This window comes from Drosophila novamexicana, unplaced genomic scaffold (assembly GCF_003285875.2).
Source record: "Drosophila novamexicana strain 15010-1031.04,08,12 unplaced genomic scaffold, DnovRS2.1 tig00001433-arrow-arrow-pilon, whole genome shotgun sequence".
NCBI classification, from domain to species: Eukaryota; Metazoa; Arthropoda; class Insecta; order Diptera; family Drosophilidae; genus Drosophila; species Drosophila novamexicana.
Genome location: NW_020824858.1, coordinates 45784 through 69953, shown reverse-complemented (window position 1 = coordinate 69953; position 24170 = coordinate 45784). Strand labels below are relative to the sequence as shown.

Sequence of the window (24170 nt, the reverse complement as noted above, 5' to 3'; positions counted from 1 at the left end):
AAATATTAAATTTGTCATTGGACACTGAGTTGTTTTAGCAGTGCCTTACTCATCTCTAATTGTGCAACTATTGAGCGTGTCACGCACATCAGCAATAAATGTGCTGCCAGATAGTCCGCCATAATTATCTGGCAACTACACATTCTAGTGCTTTCAGTTGTCTGCAATTCGATGAAATTATATTTTTCTTATTTTTAATAATTGTGAAAATTGACTGATAAAATACAAAGAGATTAAATAAACGCCAAGATGTCGCGTCACAGGATAGTACGCGGAATGGACTACAACGACGAATACGATGGCTACGACGATGTTTATGGCCATTCCGTTGATGATGATTGCGTCTCGCCTACGGATCAGCAATGGCTATACGACCGGGCTCGTGGTCAACAGAGTATGTCGGCGTTTATAAAGAAGAACAAGAACATCGAGGAGGAGGCGGAGGATGACGATGAGGACGATGATGACGAGGCATACCAAAAGGCTCGCAGAGATTCGGAGAATTTCCAGATGCCGGAACTGGACGATATTGCGCAGGCCAAGCTCAGCTCCTGCGTGGACGAGGTGCGCAGCGTGGTGGGCGACGCAGTCTCCGAGCGCCGCATCGTGGAGACATCCATGCGTTTCGACTACGACATACAAAAGATTCTCGACGATATACTCAACGAGGAGACGAATAAAAAGGAGAAGGAGAAGCGTCCACAGAAGCTGAAACTAAACGTAACAACGCCAGCGACAAAGTCGAACACAACGCCCAAGCCGACGCCTACCAAAATAACGTTATCCGCCGTAAAGGATGCACGACGTGGCTTCGACATTGCCTCACCCAAAGCGCCCTCCTCACCAAATGTCTCCGGCCGGAATACGCCCGTCGAAGGCGGCGACGAGGCGGGACGCGGCTCTACAGCCATTTTCAAAGTGTCCAAGGATCAGGCACAACGCAACGCTCAGCAGCTGTACGAACAGGAGCGCGCGACGCAAAAGAGCCACATACACATGATTGTCATTGGGCACGTGGATGCCGGCAAGAGCACACTAATGGGCCACCTGCTCTACGACACGGGCAACGTTTCGCAGCGGGTGATGCACAAGCACGAGCAGGAGTCCAAGAAGCTGGGCAAGCAGAGCTTCATGTACGCCTGGGTGCTGGACGAGACTGGTGAGGAGCGTGCCCGCGGCATCACCATGGATGTGGGCCAGTCGCGCATCGAGACCAAAACCAAGATAGTCACGCTGCTGGATGCGCCCGGCCACAAAGACTTTATACCCAACATGATATCGGGCGCCACGCAAGCGGACGTGGCGCTGCTTGTTGTGGATGCGACGCGTGGCGAGTTCGAGTCCGGCTTTGAGCTGGGCGGACAGACACGTGAGCATGCGATACTCGTGCGCTCGCTGGGCGTTAATCAGCTGGGCGTGGTCATCAACAAGCTGGACACGGTGGGCTGGTCCAAGGAGCGTTTCCAGGAGATTGTGCACAAACTGAAATCGTTTCTGAAACAGGCTGGTTTCAAGGAATCTGATGTCAGTTTCACGCCCTGCTCGGGCCTAACGGGCGAGAATCTCACGAAAGCCGCCCAGGAGCCCGCCCTAAAAGCCTGGTATGAGGGACCAAATCTTCTGGAGGTCATTGAACATTTCAAGGTGCCCGAACGTGCCATTGACCGGCCGCTGCGCATGTCCGTCTCGGACATATACAAGGGCACCGGCTCCGGTTTTTGCATTTCGGGTCGCATCGAGACGGGCGCCCTTTGTGTCAACGACAAGGTGCTGGTGGGCGCTAGCCGGGAACAGGCGCAGGTCAAATCGCTCAGCATGGACGAGCTAACGCAGACGAGCGTCTTTGCCGGCGACCAGGTCTCTGTCACACTGGCCGGCATCGATGTCAACAACATAACGGTGGGCTGCATCATATGTGATCCACAAATGCCAATCCCAGTGACGACACGCTTCCAGTGCCGCATCATCGTCTTCAATGTGAAGGTGCCCATTACGATGGGCTATCCGGTGCTGCTGCATCATCAGTCGCTAATTGAGCCGGCCGTTGTCTGCAAGCTGACCGCATCCATACACAAGAGCACCGGCGAAGTGGTCAAGAAGAAGCCGCGTTGTCTGGGCCAAAACTCGTGCGCCCTGGTCGAGGTGGAGACCTCGCGTCCGATTTGCATTGAACGCTACTCGGACTTCAAGGAGCTGGGACGTATTATGCTGCGTGTGGCAGGCGTTACGATTGCCGCCGGCATGGTCACTAAAATTCGCTAAGAGTTCGCGCTAATATTTTTATTTTTTACGAAATTTTAGTTAGTTTTTTAGTTTCGTTTTTTGTAAATAAAAGCTAGGTTGATAAAGCGCCACTGGCTGATAAGCCCTAATTATCTTTATTATTTCGCAAACTTGCATTTCCTATTGGGTACTTCTACATCAAATATAAACTAAGGTATTTATTGTTTTCCACGTCGTAAACTGTGCGATATAGGTTTTTAAAAATCATATAAACATTAAATGGTATTAAAATTCGTTAATGTTGCCAGTCTTGGGAACATTTATCGATTGATATTGCCACTTGCGGTGTTATCGAGCTATCGCCACGAATGATATAGCGCTAGGTGTGGCAGCACTGAAAATGAATCAGCGTGTGAGCGAGCTAGATAGCACAAGCGCCTAAGCCGAAAAATAGTTATCTGTTTGCCTTAGAATTAAATATCTCGTTATCAATAAAAAGAAATTGCACATTTTGCGAGTTGTGTCACATTATCTTGTACACGCATATATACATAGACGGACACTAGATAGCAAAGCGTGTGTGAAATTTGCACAGACAGCAACAACAGTTTTTTGTGCGCAGCAAACAAGGTAAAACTCCGAATAGAGTTGCCGTGTGCGTGACATGCGGGTGCTGCTGCTGGCCCCAACCCCCTACCCCATAATAAAGTTTTTGTGTGTTTAAATACGCTAAAGTATATTCAGCACATTTTGTGCGCACTTGTCAGCCATTGCTGGAATTATAAGTGTTTTTCATTGAACAAAGAACAATTTTGATTTGCATGCTACAAGTGTGTGCATTGTTTGTTGGGCGCTCAACAGTGCCATCTCGCCGCTACTCGACAACTCTAAAAATGAATCATAAAAATGTTGAGGGTAGAGCGCAATTGTGCTGAGTGAGCGAGGAGAACATTTTGAGTTCATTACAAAAAAAAAAAAAGAAAAAAATAAAATTAAAAAAAAAAAAAACGAAATAAAGAGTGCAGTAAATTCCTACAAGCAGTGCCAGCTCAGGCACCAGCATACCAAAACTAAAATACAAATTTAAAAAAAAGACCACAAAACCAAAATCGAATTTACAGTGAAACCTATATTTAAAAATACAAACTATTGCTTTCTTACATTCCACAGTGCACACTGAGTACTCAGCAAACATTGTTGCACAGCAACAGCAACGGCAACGGCAAGCGCAGAGATAGCAATTGGTGCTGTAAAACGGAAGTTGTTGTCGTAGTTAACGTCGCGGGCAGAGGCGGCAGAGGCTAGTGCTACAGTAATTGTATATATATATATATATATATATATATATATATATATATTGTCGCTGCTCCCCCAGCACCGCTCAAAAGCAACAATTTGACGACAACCGAAAAAAACGAAACGCACGCTCGCATCTTTGCTACCTGAGCGGAGTCCGACGCAGGGAGAGAGCGAGAGAGAGAGAGAGAGAGAGAGAGAGAGAGAGAGAGAGAGAGAGAGAGAGAAAGACCACAAACAGACACACACACGCAGATACGAGTTGTTTGTTGGCACAAAGGTTATCAGCAATAACAAAGAACAACAACAAAAGCTTTCTGCAAGAACTGCAACTGCAACCCAAAAGCAATCGCCGAACAACGCCTAAAACTAGTGATTTTTTTTTCTGCTGCTGTTAAGAGAGCGCAAGAGAGCGAGAACGCGTTCGCGTTTTAAATAAACATTTGCAACAAGAACAACAACAACAACAACAATAACAAGAGCAGCAGCAGCAACAACTGAACCACCTCGTCACCCCGCCTACGCCAGTAACTGACAGCGCCTGGTTTTAAATAAGCCCCCCCCTCCACGCCCGCACACCAGCATACACATATATAAATAGTTCGACACACACACACACACACGCACACATACCATACACATACATATATAAGATGCGTGAATACAAAATTGTTGTTTTGGGCAGCGGCGGCGTCGGCAAATCCGCTCTAACTGTACAATTTGTGCAATGCATTTTTGTGGAAAAATATGATCCCACCATTGAGGACAGCTATCGCAAACAGGTGGAGGTGGACGGGCAGCAGTGTATGCTGGAAATATTGGATACCGCCGGCACGGAACAGTTTACAGCCATGCGAGATCTCTATATGAAGAATGGCCAAGGCTTTGTGCTTGTCTATTCGATAACGGCGCAATCCACGTTCAATGATCTGCAGGATCTGCGAGAGCAAATATTGCGCGTCAAGGATACGGACGATGTGCCCATGGTGCTGGTTGGCAATAAATGCGATCTCGAGGAGGAGCGCGTCGTTGGCAAGGATCTGGGCAAGAGTTTGGCCAATCAATTCAATTGCGCGTTCATGGAGACCTCAGCCAAAGCCAAAGTGAATGTGAATGATATTTTCTACGATTTGGTCCGGCAGATCAACAAGAAGTCACCCGAAAAGAAACAAAAGAAACCGAAAAAGTCCCTATGTGTTCTGCTATAAGACTTCCAAAAAAATACAAAAAAAAAAAAACCAAGAAAACAAAACAAAAAAAAAAAAACGAAGGAAAGCATACAAAACCCCGAAAAGTTAAGATTGTCAAAATTGCAATAACCAAGCTACAATATATACAAAAAACATTAAACAAAAAAAAATAATAATAATTAAAAAAAAATTTAAAAATAAAAACACATTTAACTGACAATGTTTTTAACTGTGCAAAGTTCTTTGTAATTATTACTACATACTATTACTACTACTACTATTATTATTATTACTATGCAATTTTTGCTGATTAACAATTAATTATTATAAACAAGAAATTATATTTGTCGTTCGTTTTTTTTTAATATTATTTTTTTTAAATTATGCAACCAAAATTCAAAGCAAACATTCGTAACTAAAACATTCGTATTTATTTTGTTTTTATTTCATAATTGAATTCCCTTTCGATTTATACAAACATAACATACACACAATAAATATATACAACAAATTTATCGTATACATATACACATAGAAGATCCATAAATAAACAAAAAAACATAAACAAATGTCGTTGCTCTTCAAAAAACAATAACAACTTTAAAATGAAAATCAAATTAAGCTAAACCTAAATCTAAATTCAATTGTATGCCTATAAAAAATCACTTGATAGAAACCAAGAAAAAAACAAGAAACAAAAAAAAAATCACATATTTTATAAAAATATTGTATGCAAGATGAGATGTCAAAATGTTGCAAACAACAAACAGAAAATCCATTTTTAGTAATTAGTTTAAAACAAATTTACAAATAATTGTTTAAAAATGATCAATTTCTGTGTAAGTAACATTAACAAACAAACAAACAAACTAAATTCAAAAACAAACAATTGCACACATACATATAAACACGCACACACCCATACATCCATACAGCCATACACTCACACACACACACCAAGACACTCCGGCATGCTCAGAGAGCATGCAACATTTAAATTTAAACAATAAAGAAGTCATTCAGTAGTGTTAAATGCAAAGTTGCAAAGTTTTTCGATTTGCGCAACAATTTCAAATCCTGTTATATTTAACGATTACAACAAATCCCAACAAAACATGAGATTCGTCTGTGTCAATCCCAAAACGAAGTACATTTATATAACAACAAGAAGAAATTTAAATATACACAATTTATAATAGCTGTAACAGGCAAAACGTAACCAATATGCCCTTAAATCAAAGTCAAAAGAGAACATATACACACACACACACACATAAGAGAATCCAACGTGTAACCATAATGAATGTATTATGTTTATAAAAAATAATAAGAAAAAAAAAACAAACAAAAAAATTTAAAAGCAAAAACAAAATAAAAATTAAATAAATTCATGTAAGAAATGAGAAGTTTTCGTGTATTCTTCAAACGGTTTTGCCATTTTGCTTTGTGCTGCGCATTCGCAAACGTTTCACAGGCTTGAGTTGCATTGGCCCGCCAGGAATAATACGAATACGTGCATGGAATTTTCAAATATTTTTGCTGTATTTTATACTTGGAATATGAATATAATAGTATTTCAAATATGGTTTATAATACAAGTACAAGTACAATTACAATTACAATCAAATAGTTGCATATGTTTGCATAGCCACCAAAACTATGGATGGTATATGTCCATATATATGTGTATATATATATATTATGCTGTATCTGTAATATCAACAGTTTGATATGGACATTTATTTCTTGCTGCTGTCTCAATGTAGCATGACAATAGAAGCCAACTAAGCGCAGGCGATTATTATGCGTACTTTTAAAAACTCTGAGTGGGTGGGGAAAGTTGGGAGGTTTTTCATTTTTTTGGATAGCACAAATACATATTTTTGCTGTACATAAATTGAGTTTCGTTTTGTTTATGACTAGTTTTGAGTTTGAGCAAGTGCTCTAGATGTACACATATTTTATATTTTCTGCGATGCTCTTCAATTACTAATTAACGCATTTCGAATCAGTCCAACTATAAAATGTTCTCCATAAGAACTGCCATTTTACAAATTATCAATAAAACTTAATTAACGCTAATTTGGCAACAACGAAAAAATCAAATAATAAAAATCTATAAACAAGTATAATAGTATACATTTATAATAGTCAAAAACAAATATACACATGAGATATTGCACTGGGGTTTGTTTGTGTGTTGTGTTTTGTGTCTTGGGATTGGAAAATTGCACTTTTGGTTATTACACGACATTTAAAACTAGAAATATACATAATACATGTATCGTCTGTTTGCGAGATTTCAGATTTCAATAGATTTCCATTTGAGATTACTACGTGAAACGGGTTTAGTTAAGGGGCTTAGTCGGGCTAGTTGGACTTATGCCTGAAGGTAAACACATGGCCTTGACGTACGTTTATGGCCAGATGAGATAATATATGATAAGAATAAGGATAAGATAACAAACAATGGGTACTCTAGTGTCTAAGCATCTGGTTTCCAGATCTGGCCTTTACTTGCGCAACTGCAATTGACCCTGCTGCTGTTGCTGCACCTGGCTCTGTTGTTGTTGTGTCGACTGTTGCTGCTGGTGCTGGGTCTGCTGTTGCTGCTGCTGCTGCTGTTGATGATGATGATGATGGTGATGATCCTCATCGTCGCTGGGCTCCTCGCGCAAGGGCAGCGAATCGATCTGTTTGGCGGTGGTCACCTTCTTGTTTCGCTGCCAGGTGAAGACGCGCGCCATTTGTAGGAATTTCTTGCGCGACAGCTTGCCCATATTCTTGAGCCTCTCTTGGAATGGTGCATCATCTTCGCCCTTGGCCTTGCCGCTCTGCTCCTTCTCCAGCGCATTCATGAAGTCCTGATTCCATCGCAACTGATTCATAAACTCCTCGTTCTGCAACATCAGCGCAAACTGTTCGTCGGGCAGCTCAAAGTCCTGCTGGCCAGGTGCTGGCGCCACGCGCAAGAATCCCGGTGGCAGCACGCCCAATATTGGTGGATTCCAGCGTCGAGAGGCGTTGCTGCTGCTGCTGCTGTTGTTCGACAATGCTACGGTGTGCGTGCGCTTGGTGGGCGTGTTGCTGGCGCTGCCCCTGTTCGAGGCGCCCAACGGACGTTGCTTGGGCGAGGCGCCCGTATTGTGATGATTCGGCGAAGCGGTCGCAGTGCTTAACAATGTGTTGCCGGCAGCAGCAGCAGCAGCGGTTACAGCGGCGCCGCTCTCCGTGCCGCCGTCTGTGGCATCGATGAGCTGCTGATTGCGTCGCAGCTCTCTGTCCGAATCGCTGAGATTGATGAGACTCTGTTGTGGTGAGACATTAGCATCCAGTTCATTGCGCAGTTTTTCGTTCTAATCACACATGCGGTTAGTGTTAGTTAGTAGGCTGTTTTTGGGCTGTTAGTATACACAAACAAACACACACACGCACACATACACACACAGAGAGCACAAACACACACACACATATGTACCTGGTTGTCAGTTGACATAGCAAGCAGTTGGTCGATGGTTTGATCCACAGCACCCAGATTAGCGCGCAGCACAGCCTCAATCACCTCGCGATCAATGTCCGGGAACATCTTCTTGAAATCGGCCATGGCCTGTGAAAATTCCAGCTGCAACGTCGATGTAGCCATGATGATTTTCTTATTTTTAATTTTTCTCCCCCCCTTTTTTAGTGCCACAGCTGAACAGCCGATAATGGACCTGTGTGTGCGATAATTGATGCACCGGCTACCGATAACAGGTATGTTTCAGTTACTCTTCGAGATACTCCTCTTTCAACACATTTCAAACATTTAAAATGAATAGCAGGCAAATGAATTGGAAATGCATGCAAATAAGTTACTATTTAGTCACTAACAAACCTTTATCGGCACGAAAATAAAAATATATGCTGGTACCACTGTGATTCGTATGCCAAAATCACAGTCGTCGCCGTGACTCTGAGCTCACAATATTGTCATCGCTTAAAAGTATCGGACTTATCGCAGGTGCAAGCAGTGTTGGCTAACGCCTGCCTGAAGGGCGCCATTTGGCTGCGGCGTTCAAATTTGTTGAGCGGCAATGCAACAGCAACGTAGCTTTATCATCATTCATAATGTCGTATCCATAATATGTATTGTATACATATTTTTCATTTCGAGTCATGCATCAATTATTGCCTTTACAAATGACTTAATTGTAAGCAGTGCAAGCTGCACGTCGAAAGTCTCGTGATTGTGATTGCTGCTGATAATTGGCCCGGTGAAAGCCGCACGTGTGCGAGCAATTGTTGTTCCGGCATGAGAGATGTCAAAGTCTATGTCTGGGTCTCGTCGCTGCTGTTTCTTTTAATAAGTGTCAATTAGCGCTGATATGTTCGGTATTTAATGTTTTATTTGCATGACATAAGGGTCCCCCCCCTCCCCCTCCAGTGTCTCGAAAATCGCTTATCGCCCAACTGATGAGATATCCCCGCATGTAGCCTAATCACATTTTGGGGGCTGATGTAACCCTAAAAATTAATTCATATCAATATGAAGTGTGGGCGAAAATAACATTCGATGCGGATTTGTCCGGATCCGTAAAAAGGTTCAAAAGTGCCAAATTTTGAAAAATTTGTTTAGACAAAAAAAAAATGCTGTGACAGCTGAAATGTTTTTAATTAGTTAAATGTTTAATGTGAAAGAAAGTCTGACGACGTCTAGCGTAGATTAGAAGATCTGTCAGATTAGGATTAATCCGAGACACAATTCATCATCATCTTATTAAGAAATGTTTGATCTTCTGTATTGTAATATTTATAAGATATTTCATCATAATTTCTTGCTTTCTTTCTAATGCAAGACTGGCCCCCAAAATTAGGTTGGCCAGCAAAAAAGATAACGTGGAGTGTATTATCTCCTGCCCACAATTGTACTCGGGTAATTTTCTATTCTATTTTTGGCCAGACCTTTTATTTATGTTTCAAATATGACTTGGGTTTTATGTAGGTGATATATTCAAAAATATTAAAATACTCTACAGATCGTGCAATAGTTTTTTATTATTTCAACATCCGCTTTATTTTTAAATATATTTTCGACATTGACCTAATTAACTTTCACAAATATCATTTCGAGTTTATTGACCTACAATTAAATTGGGGTATTTAAGATGTCATAGCTTAGGCATAAATCTAAGAGTTGGTTGTCTGGCAAAAGTACCTTGAAAATTTGCCATGTTAATGAACCTAACCGGGGGATAGTTTATGAGGCCATCCAAACAGTTCTTAGAAACAAAGCATTGAAGGTTAAACTTTTCGATGCAATAGAAAATAATTAAAAACTATTTCTACTCGTAATTTGGGGAAAGTCGAGGAAATAAGAAGAAGAAAAGAAAATTTAGTCCGGTTAAGTTTAATTCAATTTTGGTTTAGTTCGGCTTAAGATTTATTTATTAACGTTGCTTAAGACTTAGTTACCCGGCTTGAAGAAGAAGACTTAATGGGGGCAAAATATTTGCTTATATTTTTTAGTACTCAAATAGGCATTCGATATTAAAACTGATATGCCTCATAATGTGTAGCGCACACCTTGTTAACATTCGGCTAGTATATAGTAAGTGCCATAAATCTCGGACTTATCGGGCGATTTGTCAAAAGCGTGGCACAGCAAACGTATAGCGAAGGTCTCAAACCGCGACCAAGACCGAGACTTATATTTAATTCGGCTGAACGGAGGAGAGCAGAGCAGCGACCTGTGATAAAAGAAGCCTGTGTAAGATTCTCGAAATGAGCTTAGTAAAGTCATACTAGAAGTATGTGTACTCAATGGGGTCTCAGATGCTCCCTTCTGCCTGTTACATATATTCTCTTTATTCTCTTTACCAAATTTTCAATCTTGGTCTATGGCACTTCTTCTGCAGTCTTAAATCTAAAGGCCAATTTCAAGAAATAAATAAATTGTGAAAAATATTTGCATATTTACTTATATGAAGGTAAGCAAAGTCACGCTTTTTCTGACTGCAAGCAAATTCCAAATATAATCAGGAAAAACACATCTTCCTCCTCTGAATTTTGCTTAAATAAACTGTAAAGTAATATACTAACGTTCAATGAATATACTCAATTTTACTCAATCAACTACTCACACGCAGCATCATTTGATTCAATCTGGGGTCATTCGAGTGGCGCCTAAGCAATTGATATGCTCATTGATAATGCTCGAAATGTATTTATTTTATTTATAAACATAATTAAATTCTTACGAGCACACACACTCAAAATTACTCGCAGTTATCAGCGCACAATTTGAATTAATTTATTTGACATTACATATTCCTTTTTGATTATTTCAAAAATAATTTTGAAAATTAACATAGTCGCCTTATCAGCGCACGCAGAAAATACAGATCACGTTGTATATTAAGTAAAACTGATTCAAGTCTCGTGATACAAAATATTTTCAAAAAATTGTGTGCACGAAATGTTATTTTAAACTCTGACAGAAAATAATCGAATATTTTTCGCATAAGACTTCGTGCGTTTTCGGGTTCGTGTCATATTTGTTACATGCTGATAATGCTCTTAATTCTCAATTAAAAAACAGCATGTTTCAAATCTAAAAGAGTGGAGATTTCTATACCTACCAGAACATATAACATACAATCTTGAACACTTTCCTTGCCACACATCACGTATCTCTTATCAATTTGCACCTGCGCCAGCAACAGGTTCATTTCGAATAAACGCCGCAAAGGCGTCAACAAACGCCTGTCAAATAAATATTCGACAAACCCCAAAAATATAGTTGGCACTAATCAGTTGTAATGGGCGAAACGCTTATCCGATCCGGCTCCGAGATAATTACGGGGCGTGGCCCGCCCCATCCAAGTTCATTGAAACTTGTACGCGTTAGACCTTGACTTCGATTTTTTTGGAAATAGTACTGAGAAGAAGCTCTCTGGCTGACAATCTCTGCATACCTAAGAGCAATACGTACGTATTTATATAGTATATATAGTATACTATATTTTTATAGTATAGTAAGTATATATATACGTACGTTGAAAAATTAGCCACGACATCGGCGCTTTATCAGCTCCGGGGGGTATAAACATATTTGATTACGTTTACGAGTCTTACGAATCGCATTCGCCCATTATTCATAGAGTCTCAAAACAGAAGCGATTTTTATATTTCTTGACATATCTCTCAGGCATTGTCTTGCAATATTTTTCAATTCAAAACTAGTTACAGTTCTTAATTTAAGAATTTATTTTGTTGATTGGGGATATCAAAAGCAATCTTGTAAGATGATTTTGAGATAGTTTTGGTACAAAATCGATCCAAAATTTATATCAATTTATTTGCTTATTAAATTACCAAATCTTCAGCAAAGATTTCCTGTTTTATGTTTTCCGAAAAGTTTGATCCCCAAACTTCGTGATCAAATTTCAGACCCTGAGCCCATTATGATACTTAAGATTTGCCATCTAAATTTATACATTCTAGAAAGCTTAATCTCTTGAAGCTGCCATTATGCAAATCATAAATTAATATGACTTTTAAATATCAGCACAAACTTTCAAAACTTAATTTAAGTTTTATATTTTCTATGTCGTATCTCTTGCGAATTAATCATCAAGATTAATTCTTGCAATTTGCAATTTATGCGCAAGTTTTCTTGAGTTTCCTTTCCTTGTTGCAAAGTCGCTTTCTCCAATCTCTAGTGACCTTTAAGCAAATGTCAAGGTCCACATTGGTCATCAGTGGTCCACATTGCAGGACCTTTCAGTTGAGCATAATTAGGCATTAATATTTCATAAGCGGTAATTAGGGCAAGCGGAGACCGCGTCACGCACAGACGAGCATCTTTTGGCCCCGTCGCCCTGTGGCCAGTTGACCTATAGACTCGCAGGGCAGGTGATATTTTAAGCAAGTTCGCAAACTGAGTCGAAAATTTTGAGTGCCACGTGTCTGTCTGTCACAAGGAAAATCTCTGTGAATGCAACGTGACCCAACACCTGGAGACGAAACCTGTCAAAAGCGAGGCTCGAAAATTTCAAAAAGGAAAAAAAAAACTCAAGTGTGCTAACTTTGTTCATTTCGTTGAAAACTGAAATATTGTAAAAAAGTTGTTGCACTGCGTTGGCTCTGTTTGATTGCATGGCAATTGTTTTCGGGCCACCCTGCTTAAAACGAGAAGGTAAGCCGAAGATTAAATACTCTTGCTTTACAGTTTTGCAAATAAGTGAGAATGGTGAAGCTCGTAAATGCTGAGCTTGATGAAAATTGGTTGCCTTTGCTCTAAGAAAAAAAAAAACCCCAAATCAAATATTACTTCTCGCAAATCTCCCATCCACTCACAACAAAATTCTCATCAAATATCAAGATATATTTATTTAGCTAGAAATATCGGTCATAGCCTGAGAAAAAGTCTAGCTACAATAATGTAATTAATGTAGCCATGATGATTTTCTTATTTTAAATTTATCTCACTTCCGTATTTTTACCGGCTACTTGTCACGGGTATGTTTAAGTAGTTCGTTTATTAGTTGTAATACAAACATACCATACTAATAATACCAAATCCAAATCTAAGCAAATATTTAAACATTAGTCGAGAACAAGATTTTGTACGCAAACAACCAAATTACAGGCAAGCATTGCCTATATTTGTATGGCAAAGGCACAGTAGCTGATGTGACTCCAAGTTCCCAATATTGTGATCGCTTAAAAGTATCGGTCTCAAGCAGTGTTGGTTAATGTCTGCCAGAGCGGCGCCAATTGGCTGCGGCGTTCAAATGTGTTGATTGAAAATCAAAGCAACAACAACGCAGCTTTATCATCATTCATAAATAAGAATCTATATCTTTGATATAATACGTTTATGTTTATTATATTTCGAGTCATGCATCAATTATTGCCTGCACAACTGGTTTAATTGCGAGCAGTGTAAGCTGCACGTCGAAAGTCTCGTGATTGTGATTGCTGCTGATAATTGGCCCGGCGAAAGCAACACGTGTGCCAGCAATTGTTGTTCCGGCATGAGAGATGTCAAAGTCTATGTCTGGGTCTCGTCGCTGCTGTTTCTTTTAATAAGTGTCAATTAGCGCTGATATGTTCGGTATTTAATGTTTTATTTGCATGACATAAGGGTCTGCCCCCGCCCTGTGTCTCGAAAATCGCTTATCGCCCAACTGATGAGATATCCCCGCATGTAGCCTAATCACATTTTGGGGGCTGATGTAACCCTAAAAATTAATTCATATCAATATGAAGCGTGGGCGGGAATAACATTCGATGCGGATTTGTGCGGATCCGTGGAAAGGTTCAAATGTGACACACGTTTTGATTAAAAATTTTGAAAATTTGTTTAGACTAATAAAAATGCTGTGTCACTTAAAATGCTTTTAATTAGTTAAATGTTTAATGTGAAAGAAAGTCTGACAACGTCTAGCGTAGATTAGAAGATCTTTCAGATTAGGATTAATCCGAGACACAATTCATCATCATCTTATTAAGAAATGTTTGATCTTTTGTGTTGTAATATTTATAAGATATTTCATCATAATTTCTTGCTTTCTTTCTAATGCAAGACTGGCGCCATAAAATTAGTCTGTTCATTTGGTTTGCGAGCATCTCCTGCTCACATTTGTACTCATGTAATTTTCCATTCTATTCTTGGCAAGACCTGTTTTGCTCAAATATATTTATGTTTCATGTAGTTGATATATTCAAAAACATTCAAATACTCTACAGCTCAAACTTTTGCTTTCTTCAAGGCATGGTCGTGCAATAGTTTCGTATTATTTCAACATCCGCTTTATTTTTAAGTATATTTTCGACATTGACCTAATTAACTTTCACAAATTTCTAGCGAGTTTATTGACCTACAATTGAAATTGGGGTATTCTGTTTAGTGTAGCGAGATGGCAAAGTTAATGCATTAATCTAGGACTTATGTTCGAATTATGCATCAGAGTTGGTTGACCGGCAAAAGTACCTTGAGAATTTGCTGGTCCATGTTAATGAACCTAACCGGGGGATAGTTTATGAGGCCATCCAGTCAGCTCTTAGAAACAAAGAAACAAAGCGTTGAGGCATTGAAGTAAAATATTATTTAGATTTCTATGTTTTTATATCAAATTTAAATATATTAAACTGTTTGTACTGTCTGTTTGACTGATCCACGCATAAAGTAAGCCTTGAATTCCACCCACAATTGTGAAACATGCGGGGAATACTTTTTTTGCTTTTCAATTGATTATATTTAGTTTAATTTGGTCAGCTGGGCCTGACGCTTATCTATCAATGGGACCAGAAATACCTGTAAAAGTAATGTCAGCCTGGCAAAGTCGTCAAATTTTCTATCAAAACTGATATGCCTCATTATGTGTAGCGCACACTTTGGTAACATTCGGCTGCTATATAGCTAATGTCATAAATCTCGGACTTATCGGGCGATTTGTCAAAAGCGTGGCACAGCAAACGTATAGCGAAGGTCTCAAACCGCGACCAAGACCGAGACTTATATTCAATTCGTCTGAATGGAGGAGAGCAGAGCAGCGATCTGTGATAGAAGCTGTTCGCATACGATTTGCGAATTCAATTTCGTCGCGTTTAGTATGCGAACATACGAGAAAGCGTTAAGAACAACTGAAGCTGTCTGCGTCTCCGCAGATACGACCAAAAATCATATTACGTGCATAGCTGAGGGGTCGAGCGTGTAATTTGATTGCTCTCGCATTAGCCAAAAAGTGACTGAAACTTTTCAAAGTGTTCGCCTATCTACAACTGCAACCGAGTCAAGCAATTCCTGACGCCCACCCGCGGGCATTACAAGCTGACGGCCGCCCACCGATTTGGCACTTTGACATGCCGAAGTCAAAAGTGTCGTCGTCGTCGTGTGCCGTGTGACTCGGTGTTTGTGTGTGCGTGTGCGTACTGTACCTGTTGATTTACCCTTTTTTTTTGCGACGTTCTGCAACACTGTCAACGCCTATATAAACAAATGCGCGCAACGGATTTGCGTTTATTCTGCGGTGTTACAGCTAACGGTTAAGTTTTAGCCAAGCGCAAAAAATTACTAAAATTAACAAATAAATCATTTGTGAAAAGAACAATTGGAACTTACAAGTAGAATTCAAGTGCGTATTAAAGGCAGTGTTAAATTGAAGTTAATTGCAAGACAGTTTGAATTACGCTTCACTTAGATTGTTTTTTTTCGGAAGGTAAGCGAAAGTTTAACTAAGAAATTTTATATTCACATTTTTTAGAATGTGAAACATACTCCTTCATTTGTCAGCTCTAAGAATGTAACATTTTCGAGGCTTTTCAATTAAGAGACTGGGAAACGCATAATACAGATAGTTACCATTTTTTTGCCACGCCTAGTAGGCTGGCTATATCTCCATAGTTTTAAGGCGGCAAACACCAATCCATCTCGTCAAGATCTAAAGACTGAATATATTTTACCTTCGCCTACTTGGATTAGGGCAAATCTGTTTGGTTGATTTCCCTTGACATTTTTGCGTATAACATTCTGTAAGTTGTTAAAGTGTGAGCGGGTATTACGCTGTCGTTTATACCCGACTGAAATAGTCTTACTTTTAATATCTATATTCAAGCCACGACACATTGTACTACCCTTACAAGGCAGTATAATGTACATTTTCTGCATTTTCTCCAACTAAATTCCAAACCGAATTTCCATTGTGCAATGCACTCAGAAATTGATTTAATCCGGGGCCATTTGACTGGCGCCAAAGAAATTTTAATGCTCATTGATAATGCTTGAAATGGATTTATTTTATTTATAAATATACATAATTTTTTTTTCGAGCACACACACACACACACACTCAAAAGCACTCGCAATTATCAGCGCGCGTTTTGAGTTATTTTATTTGAATTAAAATTAATTTTTAAATAATTAAGAGAAATTGCGCTCACTTTTGAAAATTAACATAGTCGTCTTATCAGCGCGAGTAGAAAATATATTATCTTTTAGATGCTTGAGAGCAAAACTGATTCACGTTTTGTGGTATTTTGGAAAATTGAGGGCACCAAATTTAATTGCGTTGTTTATTTTTTTTTAATTTTTGCTGGGCAATTCTACTTTTAGCGATAACTTTTGACTAAAGGTTAGTTCCGCTTCTATATAGAAAAAGCTTTTTAAAAAAAAGGAGGGCGTGTCTCAAGATGCTGCTTTTTTGCTTGATAAGACTTGGTTTTCGGCATCGTGTGATATTTTTTCTACGCGCTGATGACGTACTCAAGTGTCAATAAAAACAGCATGTTTCAGTTCTAAAAGTCGAGAGTCGACTTTGATATACCTACTATGACACACAAGCATGGCTGTAAAACTGAAAACACAAATTCTGGGTTCGGTTCACGGTTTGAACCAACGTCTAGCCACGGTTTGAACTAACGCTCCGCCTTAAGGTTCACAGTTTGAACCAACGTCTGTCTTTATGGTTCAAGGTGTGAACCAACTCTTGGCTTTTTGGTTCATGGATTGAACCAACTTCTGGGCTTATGGTTCACGGTTTGAACCAATGTTTTGCCTTAAGGTTCTTTTCGAGAACCTGATTTGTAATATCCATTTACCTAGGTTCGGAAATTGGTTTGTCACTTGTTTTTTTTTTGGACATATACGGAAAAAAATCAGTGGAAATTCTATATAGAGATTTTTATTTACTTATATATTTCATATGTTGTGAAACTCAATAATGTTTTCAACATTATTAAATATAATATATCCAAAATTTAGATGTTTGGAGATTAAATACATTTTATTTTACAATTGTTGTCATTCTACAAACTATAGTGCGTAAATTACCCTACGATATTTAAAATGCTATAGAAGTAACATTAAAAGTTGTTTATGTGATTATTTTATACATTTTCATAATGAGATTATTTATGCGGATTGTACTGGAGCTCCCCATTTGGGGACATAGTACGTATATTTAAAGGAATTTTTATTGGCTAGCTGTTTATTGTTTTTTGTGCTAAAGTTTTTATGAAATCATACTCATATATAGAATGTGTACAGGGGAAATTTTAGCTGGGAATATTTGAGCAGATTTCTAAGACCATCATTTGCTGACGTCAGAGGGACCACAAGTAGCTCCATGATGAAATTAAGTTTGTTTATTGGCTCCAAATTTTAGAAAAGTTCTAACACGCATCTGACGCTAAGACGCTTCTTTCTGCTTGCAATATTTATGGCGGCTATTCCAGGAATAACTCAACTCTAACTAACTCTCTCTAACTCTCTGGTTTATCAAAAAAATGTATGTAATATCGTAATCCAGAACTTTGGGCGAGTTCTTAGTAGTTATCCATCCCCCTTTCCCTTCCAATACTGATCAAAAAAACCAAGCTATATAGACATTTATTTGTTATATCTATATAGTTATACTAAAAACCCGACCGCTTTCCTTGCCACACATCACGTATCTCTTATCAATTTGCACCTGCGCCAGCAACAGGTTAATTTCAAATAAACGCCGCAAAGGCGTCAACAAACGCCTGTCAAATAAATATTCGACAGAAATATAGTTGGCACTAATCGGTTGTAATGGGCGAAACGCTTATCCGATCTGGCTCCGAGATAATTACGGGGCGTGGCCCGCCCCATCCAAGTTCATTGAAACTTGTACGCGTTAGACCTTGACTTCGTTATTTTTGGAAATAGTACTGAGAAGAAGCTCTCTGGCTGACAATCTCTGCATACGTAAGTACGTATTTATATAGTATATAAATGTTTCGGCGCATTATCAGCTCCGGGAGGTATAAAAATGCGTTTGCTTTGATTACGTTTGCGAGTCTTACGAATCGCATTCGCCCATTAATCATAGAGTGCAAACGCAGAGTGTGTAAGTCAATGCAAATGCCAGTCAAAGCTTATCGCCAGTCATAAAAATGAATAAAAGAACCCATCGAATTTTATATTTATATATGTTGCCATCTGGCAACTGCTGATCAGTGCATACTATATGTGAAACCTGGTGGAGGATTGAGGTTCATAATTGGGCCCATAGGTCGTTTGGCTATAAGTATATCATGGTGTATTTTGAACTTAGTATATATTGTCAACATCATCATCATCATGTTTCCAAATCTCACTTCAGCAAAGGCCCTGCATAGATTTCAGATTCTCAAAACTAAGTGAAATCTCAAGCGATTTCTTTGAAGACATTTTCGTCGCGTTTTGTATGTTGGGATGATCTGGCTCTTAAATTTTTTTGAAGCTTAAATTTCTTAGAGGAAAGCTTCTAGTTTATCATGAAGTTGTTGGAAATTTGAGCAAAATATGTAACTTATGCGAAAGTTCGTTTTAGCTTCATATTTCACAGTTTTTCTTGCGAGCTTTTGTTGCAAGTCATTTTGCTACGATGTCCTTTACGCTTTAAACAAATGACATGGCATTATTCAGTGGCTTACCCAGTCCACAGTCCGCAGGACCTTTCGCGTCAGAGTCGAGCATAATTAGGCATTAATATTTCATAAACGGTAATTAGGGGGCATACGGAGACCGCGTCACAGTCGCGCGCACAGAGAAGTATCTATCAGCCCCATTCACCCTTTGGCAAGTTAACCTATAGACTGGCTGGGCAGGTGATGTCGCAGGTAGGTTGACTCTGTAGGCAGCCAAGTGCTTTGGCATTTGAATACTTTTAGGCAAAATGAGAACCCGAACCCGTTGCGAATGCAACGTGACTCTTTGATATACGCAATACCTGCAGATGAAACCTGTGAACAGCAAAAGTGCTCGAAACTTGGAAAGGAAATAAAAAAAAAAGAAAATAGAAAACATTTCGCATATTTTTACTTTGGCAACTTTGTTTGCCTGAATGGAAAGTGTAATAGGAAACCTTTTTGCGTAAGCGAGGGCTGGCTGGGTTAACTCTGTTTAATTGTTCGTGTGCCAGTTTTGAAAACAAACTCTGCCGCACACACACACACACATGGCTTTTGTTTTGTGGCAGCCGTACTAACAAAATTGTTTCCCCACTTTGCAGTTGGTAGAAGCAAAACAACAACGTGACGATGACTTCTACATCGTCAGCCGGAACGTGCGGCGTCTCTATCGGCCATCAGTTGGCCATTCTCATTGTGTTGCTGTCAATTGCGTCGCAATTGTCGCCTGGCCATGCACTGCCACGCCCCACTGTCGGTGCACTGCCAACGCAAATGTTGTTCAATGAGCTGCTCTCGTCCGGGCCGGGTAATGAGGACAACACCTACTACGGCGAGCAATTGGTGAGTGGGCCACCTGCGTAATATACACTCGGAGAAAAGATCCATGCATTTGTAAAGAGAAACCAATTGAAAAATTTTGCCAATTTTTTATTTTTATTTTAACAACAATTTACAAAAATAAAACTTAAGAAACGTTGTTAATTAAAAATATATCTACCTTAAACTTTCAGAAATCACTAAAAATTGAAAAAGTTTCACGATTTCCAAACTTAAAATCTAAAACAACAAAATAATTTATAAATAAGAAAAATTTTAAATTTTTGTCGTGATTCCAAAGTTAATTGTACAAATTTGTTTATGTTGAGCATGTTTTTATTTTAGGTCTTACTCTTATTTTGAGTATTTTCCTACTTAAACAAATAAGTGGAAAATATATTTTTTATTGAGGACATTTTTTCTTATTTTCTTTTACATTCACGCTCAACTATAAAATCTTGAATTATTTAAACGTTAACATAGTCAAGTAGAGTAACTTAAATTCTAAAAAAAAATTGTCAGCTTTTCTCTCAGTGTATATATTGTACGTAGTATACACATATGTCAACATATATCTTCAACCAACTGCTGCTTCGCAGAAATACCAGCAGCAGCAACAACAATTGCAGCCAAAACAAATGCCGTCATTCAACTATTTTGTCAACAAATGGCCCTCGCTGCGGGATCTGCTCCTGACTGCCGACTACGATGACGACTCCGTGCTGCCCATGGAGAGCGTGGAGCGCGAGCGTGCCCAGCTGGCCTCCAGGCTGTTGGCCCGCCTGCACAGGCTGGGCGATAATGGCGACGGCTTGGACGCTGGCGATGATCAGCCACACTACAATATACTGGATGACATGTCGGCCATGCCCACTAAGAAGCAGAGCGAGGGCGTCAAGCTGAGCTCAAGTGCCAAGCAGCATAACATCAAGAAGAATGTGCAATGTAAGTAGCTGTCACTTTAAATTTATATGTAGTTATAGTAGACTAGTAGTTGCAAGTTAAAAAAAAGAGTATGATAGGGTGTAACCGACTGCAAAATACTCGTTCACATTTCAACTACAGCTTAATAAAGGCGTTTAAGTATGTAGGAGATTTTTAATTATAGATAGTAGAAGTTGCTGCAACACATAAAAAGAAGACTATGAATTTTGCTATCGGGTGTAACCGACTGCATAATACTCGTTCACATTCCAATGAGAGATTAATAAAGGCTGTTCGTTAGACTAATGAGGATATGCTTCCTATTTAAATCGATTTTAAGAGGAGCCCATCAATAATCTTCATTCGAAACTGAGTTTTCTCTAGCTTCAAGACTTGGATTTCGATATTAGGGGAAGTGGGTGGGCTTAGCCAAGCAAGTTAACAGATACAGGGTGTCATAAGTGTAATTTTTGACAGTTTTCTTCATTCCATGGATGATATAGTTTTCTCCGGTAAGCAAGGGCCTTGACTTTCCAGCTTTTTGTTTCCGAGCTTTAAGTAAAAACTTAATTCAAAATAAATTAATTTAATTCCTAAACCTATTGAAAATGAATAGAAAAATATATATTTTTGTTCAAATGCATGTAACAGGCGGAAGGAAGCATCTCCGATCCCATAAAGTATATATATTCTTGATCAGCATCAATAGCCAAGTTGATCTAGTCTGTCTGAGCTTATGTACAAAACGCGTGCATCTTAGAACCCGGAAGAGCTAGAGACTTTTTAGCAATTTTTAAAGTAGTGCCCCGCGATATTAAAATCCTGGTTCTTGAGCAAATCTTTTAAGTTTTTAGGGCTAGATATAATGTCTTTATTAAAATAAAGTCATGGAATATCTTCTTAAATGAAAAGCAAGTTTTGAGCGTCTCGCTTCGCAGTTAGTAAAAAATCTATTTAAATAAAAGCCCTAATGATTGCTTGATGATTAATGTGCTCAAATTGAAATTATTTGTTTTATTTCATGTTTTCATTACCCGTAATTCGAAAATAGTTCGTAAACAATGTAAGTGTTGCATGATTAAACTTGTACAAAATCGAATTGAACATTATTTAATTTGTTTTAAATATTTCTTGCCACTCACAGATATGTCGCCGTGCCACTTTAAGATCTGCAACATGGGACGCAAACGCAATTCCGGCTCCTTTGTGTCCTACTGAATTCGTGCCGTGGCGCAGCTAAAAGTCAATAATGCCCAAAAGTAAAATAAATGCAAATTCAAACTGAAAGCAAAGAATACGTTTCCCAAAAATAATTGCTGAAATTATGCCAGCCAAGTATTGTTTACCACATAAAATAGTTATATATATATATATACAAAAAACGAGTTCCCCAACTAAGAACTCACATTACATATAAACTCTGCCTCTCTTATTGCAAACTGCTTGCACGGCAAGTTAAACAAATTACAAAAAAACTACAAAAAACATATATAAAATATTTACTATATATATATATATATACGCAAAGTATTTGATGTTACTTTAAATTGTAGCTGTACTTACCCTTTATTATAACAATTATGCATTGTTCTACTAGTATTTAGTTTTAAAAATGGCGTTTAAACAGATGTTGTTATTTATTAAGTGCTAAATGTTATTACAACATATTTATTGAAAACAAATATATATATATACACATACATTATTAAAGATGGTTATGTTTCATGAATAAAGTTTAATGATTATTTATATGACGGCTGCATAAATAACCTCATAAGCAAGTTCTTTAAATACTTTTTGTTTTTAAAGTTTTATTTTTACTTTTGTTGTTCGCCCAAAAGTATTCCTGGTCTTAAAATTGGGCGTATTCATACATAAAACAAAGCTCACTTTTGGGCTTAATTGAATAAATATATTAATAATATTTTCTGATAATATTTTCACTATTTTCGTTGCATATATTTTTTATGCAATTTAAATGGTTTATATTTCATTTTTTTATGCGGCCTTTTAGTATAAAATTTATATTTTAAATATTTTTTGACAATAGCGTCTTATACAATATATTCATGTATATACTTTCCTTCAACCTTACCTTATTTTCTTGTTAATGTTTGCTATTATTTATTTATTTTTATTTCCAACATATGTTTTGTTTAACTTACGTTTGCTTTCTGTATACCAAAAACAGTACAAACTGTTCCAAATTTTAAGATATTTTTACATTTGTTTAGATTTGTCAGCTTAATAAGCAGGCATACGTCTGAGTGGCTATCTGCAGCTCAAAATCTTAATGAACTTGGAACACCTTCGTTTGATGTATGGCCGAAATGCCAAGTGCCACTGCAATTTGTTCAACCAACATTTGGGTGGGCGGTGCTTGTGCGCTTTTATAGCCACCGTTTGCGGAACCAAACACTACAGGATATGAAATATTGAAATCGATCGGCACAATCGCTTGGCTTGTAATGTCACGGCGGCGCCGTTAGTCATAAAAAAGCGCCAGAATGTGAGACACGCTCAACACTCAGCACTCAATACTCAATGCTCAATAATCGGAATATATACTACGGCAGCAGTCACACAAATCCATTTACAACGCCCAAACGCGCTGTGGCTGTGGGAAAAATCTGAACGACTTCAGCTTAGAACCCGGCCCAGGCTTAGTTTAGAGTCAGTGTTGACCATTTAGCTATTTTATTGGTATGTGTAGCTAGCTTTAGAAGTACGACCTCAGCCTAGAAGAGCCCGACTCAGGCTTAGCTTAGAAGCAGTGTTGACAATTTGGCTATTTTATTGCTATGTTTAGCTAGTTTTAGAGTAAGTCAGCCGGCAGCTGGTGGTGCCGTGCAATTGTGGCTATTTTAAGCCAAATCTGGCCTGTGCTTTAGTATTTCGAAAAATTCTTGTACCCAATATGACAGATCGATTTTTTGTTCACGAGTAATGTAGTTTTTTCCCCATTTTTAATTATGTCGCATGTCAAATATAACTAAAAGCAACTCTGCTTCTCGTATTTCGATAGCAATATTTTAGGTGTTTGTCAACACTAACTAAATGTAAGCCCAATTTGGCTACAAAATTACACAAGGCAAGTCTTGGATGTATTGTCCAACACGGGTTTAACAACTAACTTTTACAAATCGCGTCAATGGAGGCAGTTTTGAGCAGCTTGCAAATTAATTCCGTCTCTTATCAACACTAGATTTAGCTACTTTTTTCAAAGCCTCGACTGGCAACGCTGCTTAGAACCCGGTCGCAGCCAAAGCTTAGCACTCGGCCCCGCCTGTCAGCCGCTGACGCAGTTGACCGATCACC

At 38.7% G+C, this 24170-nt stretch overlaps 4 protein-coding genes across 5 annotated transcripts; 3 read left to right on the top strand and 1 right to left on the bottom strand.

Moving 5' to 3' along the window:
• Positions 1–125: 125 nt before the first annotated feature.
• Positions 126–2362, top strand: LOC115767659 (HBS1-like protein). The gene has a single exon (XM_030711947.1). It carries the CDS (start codon positions 250–252, stop codon positions 2260–2262), a length of 2013 nt encoding a protein of 670 aa, XP_030567807.1. The 5' UTR covers positions 126–249; the 3' UTR covers positions 2263–2362.
• Positions 2363–2621: 259 nt separating this feature from the next.
• On the top strand, positions 2622–4997 carry LOC115767661 (ras-related protein Rap1). The gene is made up of 2 exons (XM_030711949.1): positions 2622–2853; positions 3394–4997. Exon 2 carries the CDS (start codon positions 4173–4175, stop codon positions 4725–4727), a length of 555 nt encoding a protein of 184 aa, XP_030567809.1. The 5' UTR covers positions 2622–2853; positions 3394–4172; the 3' UTR covers positions 4728–4997.
• A 1241-nt stretch (positions 4998–6238) lies between these two features.
• On the bottom strand, positions 6239–8456 carry LOC115767655 (CUE domain-containing protein 1). Its single transcript, XM_030711943.1, has 2 exons — positions 8188–8456; positions 6239–8065 (listed from the first exon to the last, which is right to left on the bottom strand). The coding sequence occupies exons 1-2, from the start codon at positions 8350–8352 to the stop codon at positions 7223–7225; spliced, it is 1008 nt and encodes a 335-aa protein (XP_030567803.1). The 5' UTR covers positions 8353–8456; the 3' UTR covers positions 6239–7222.
• LOC115767654 lies at positions 8383–22407 on the top strand. 2 transcript variants are annotated; one of them, XM_030711940.1, is made up of 5 exons: positions 8383–8462; positions 19712–19952; positions 20528–20873; positions 21904–21915; positions 21997–22405. In XM_030711940.1, exons 2-5 carry the CDS (start codon positions 19740–19742, stop codon positions 22068–22070), a joined length of 645 nt encoding a protein of 214 aa, XP_030567800.1. In that variant the 5' UTR covers positions 8383–8462; positions 19712–19739; the 3' UTR covers positions 22071–22405. The 2 variants fall into 2 exon arrangements, with proteins under 2 accessions (XP_030567800.1, XP_030567801.1); XM_030711941.1 differs by lacking the exon at positions 8383–8462 and adding an exon at positions 15783–15913 and having other exon boundaries at positions 21997–22407.
• Positions 22408–24170: the final 1763 nt, after the last annotated feature.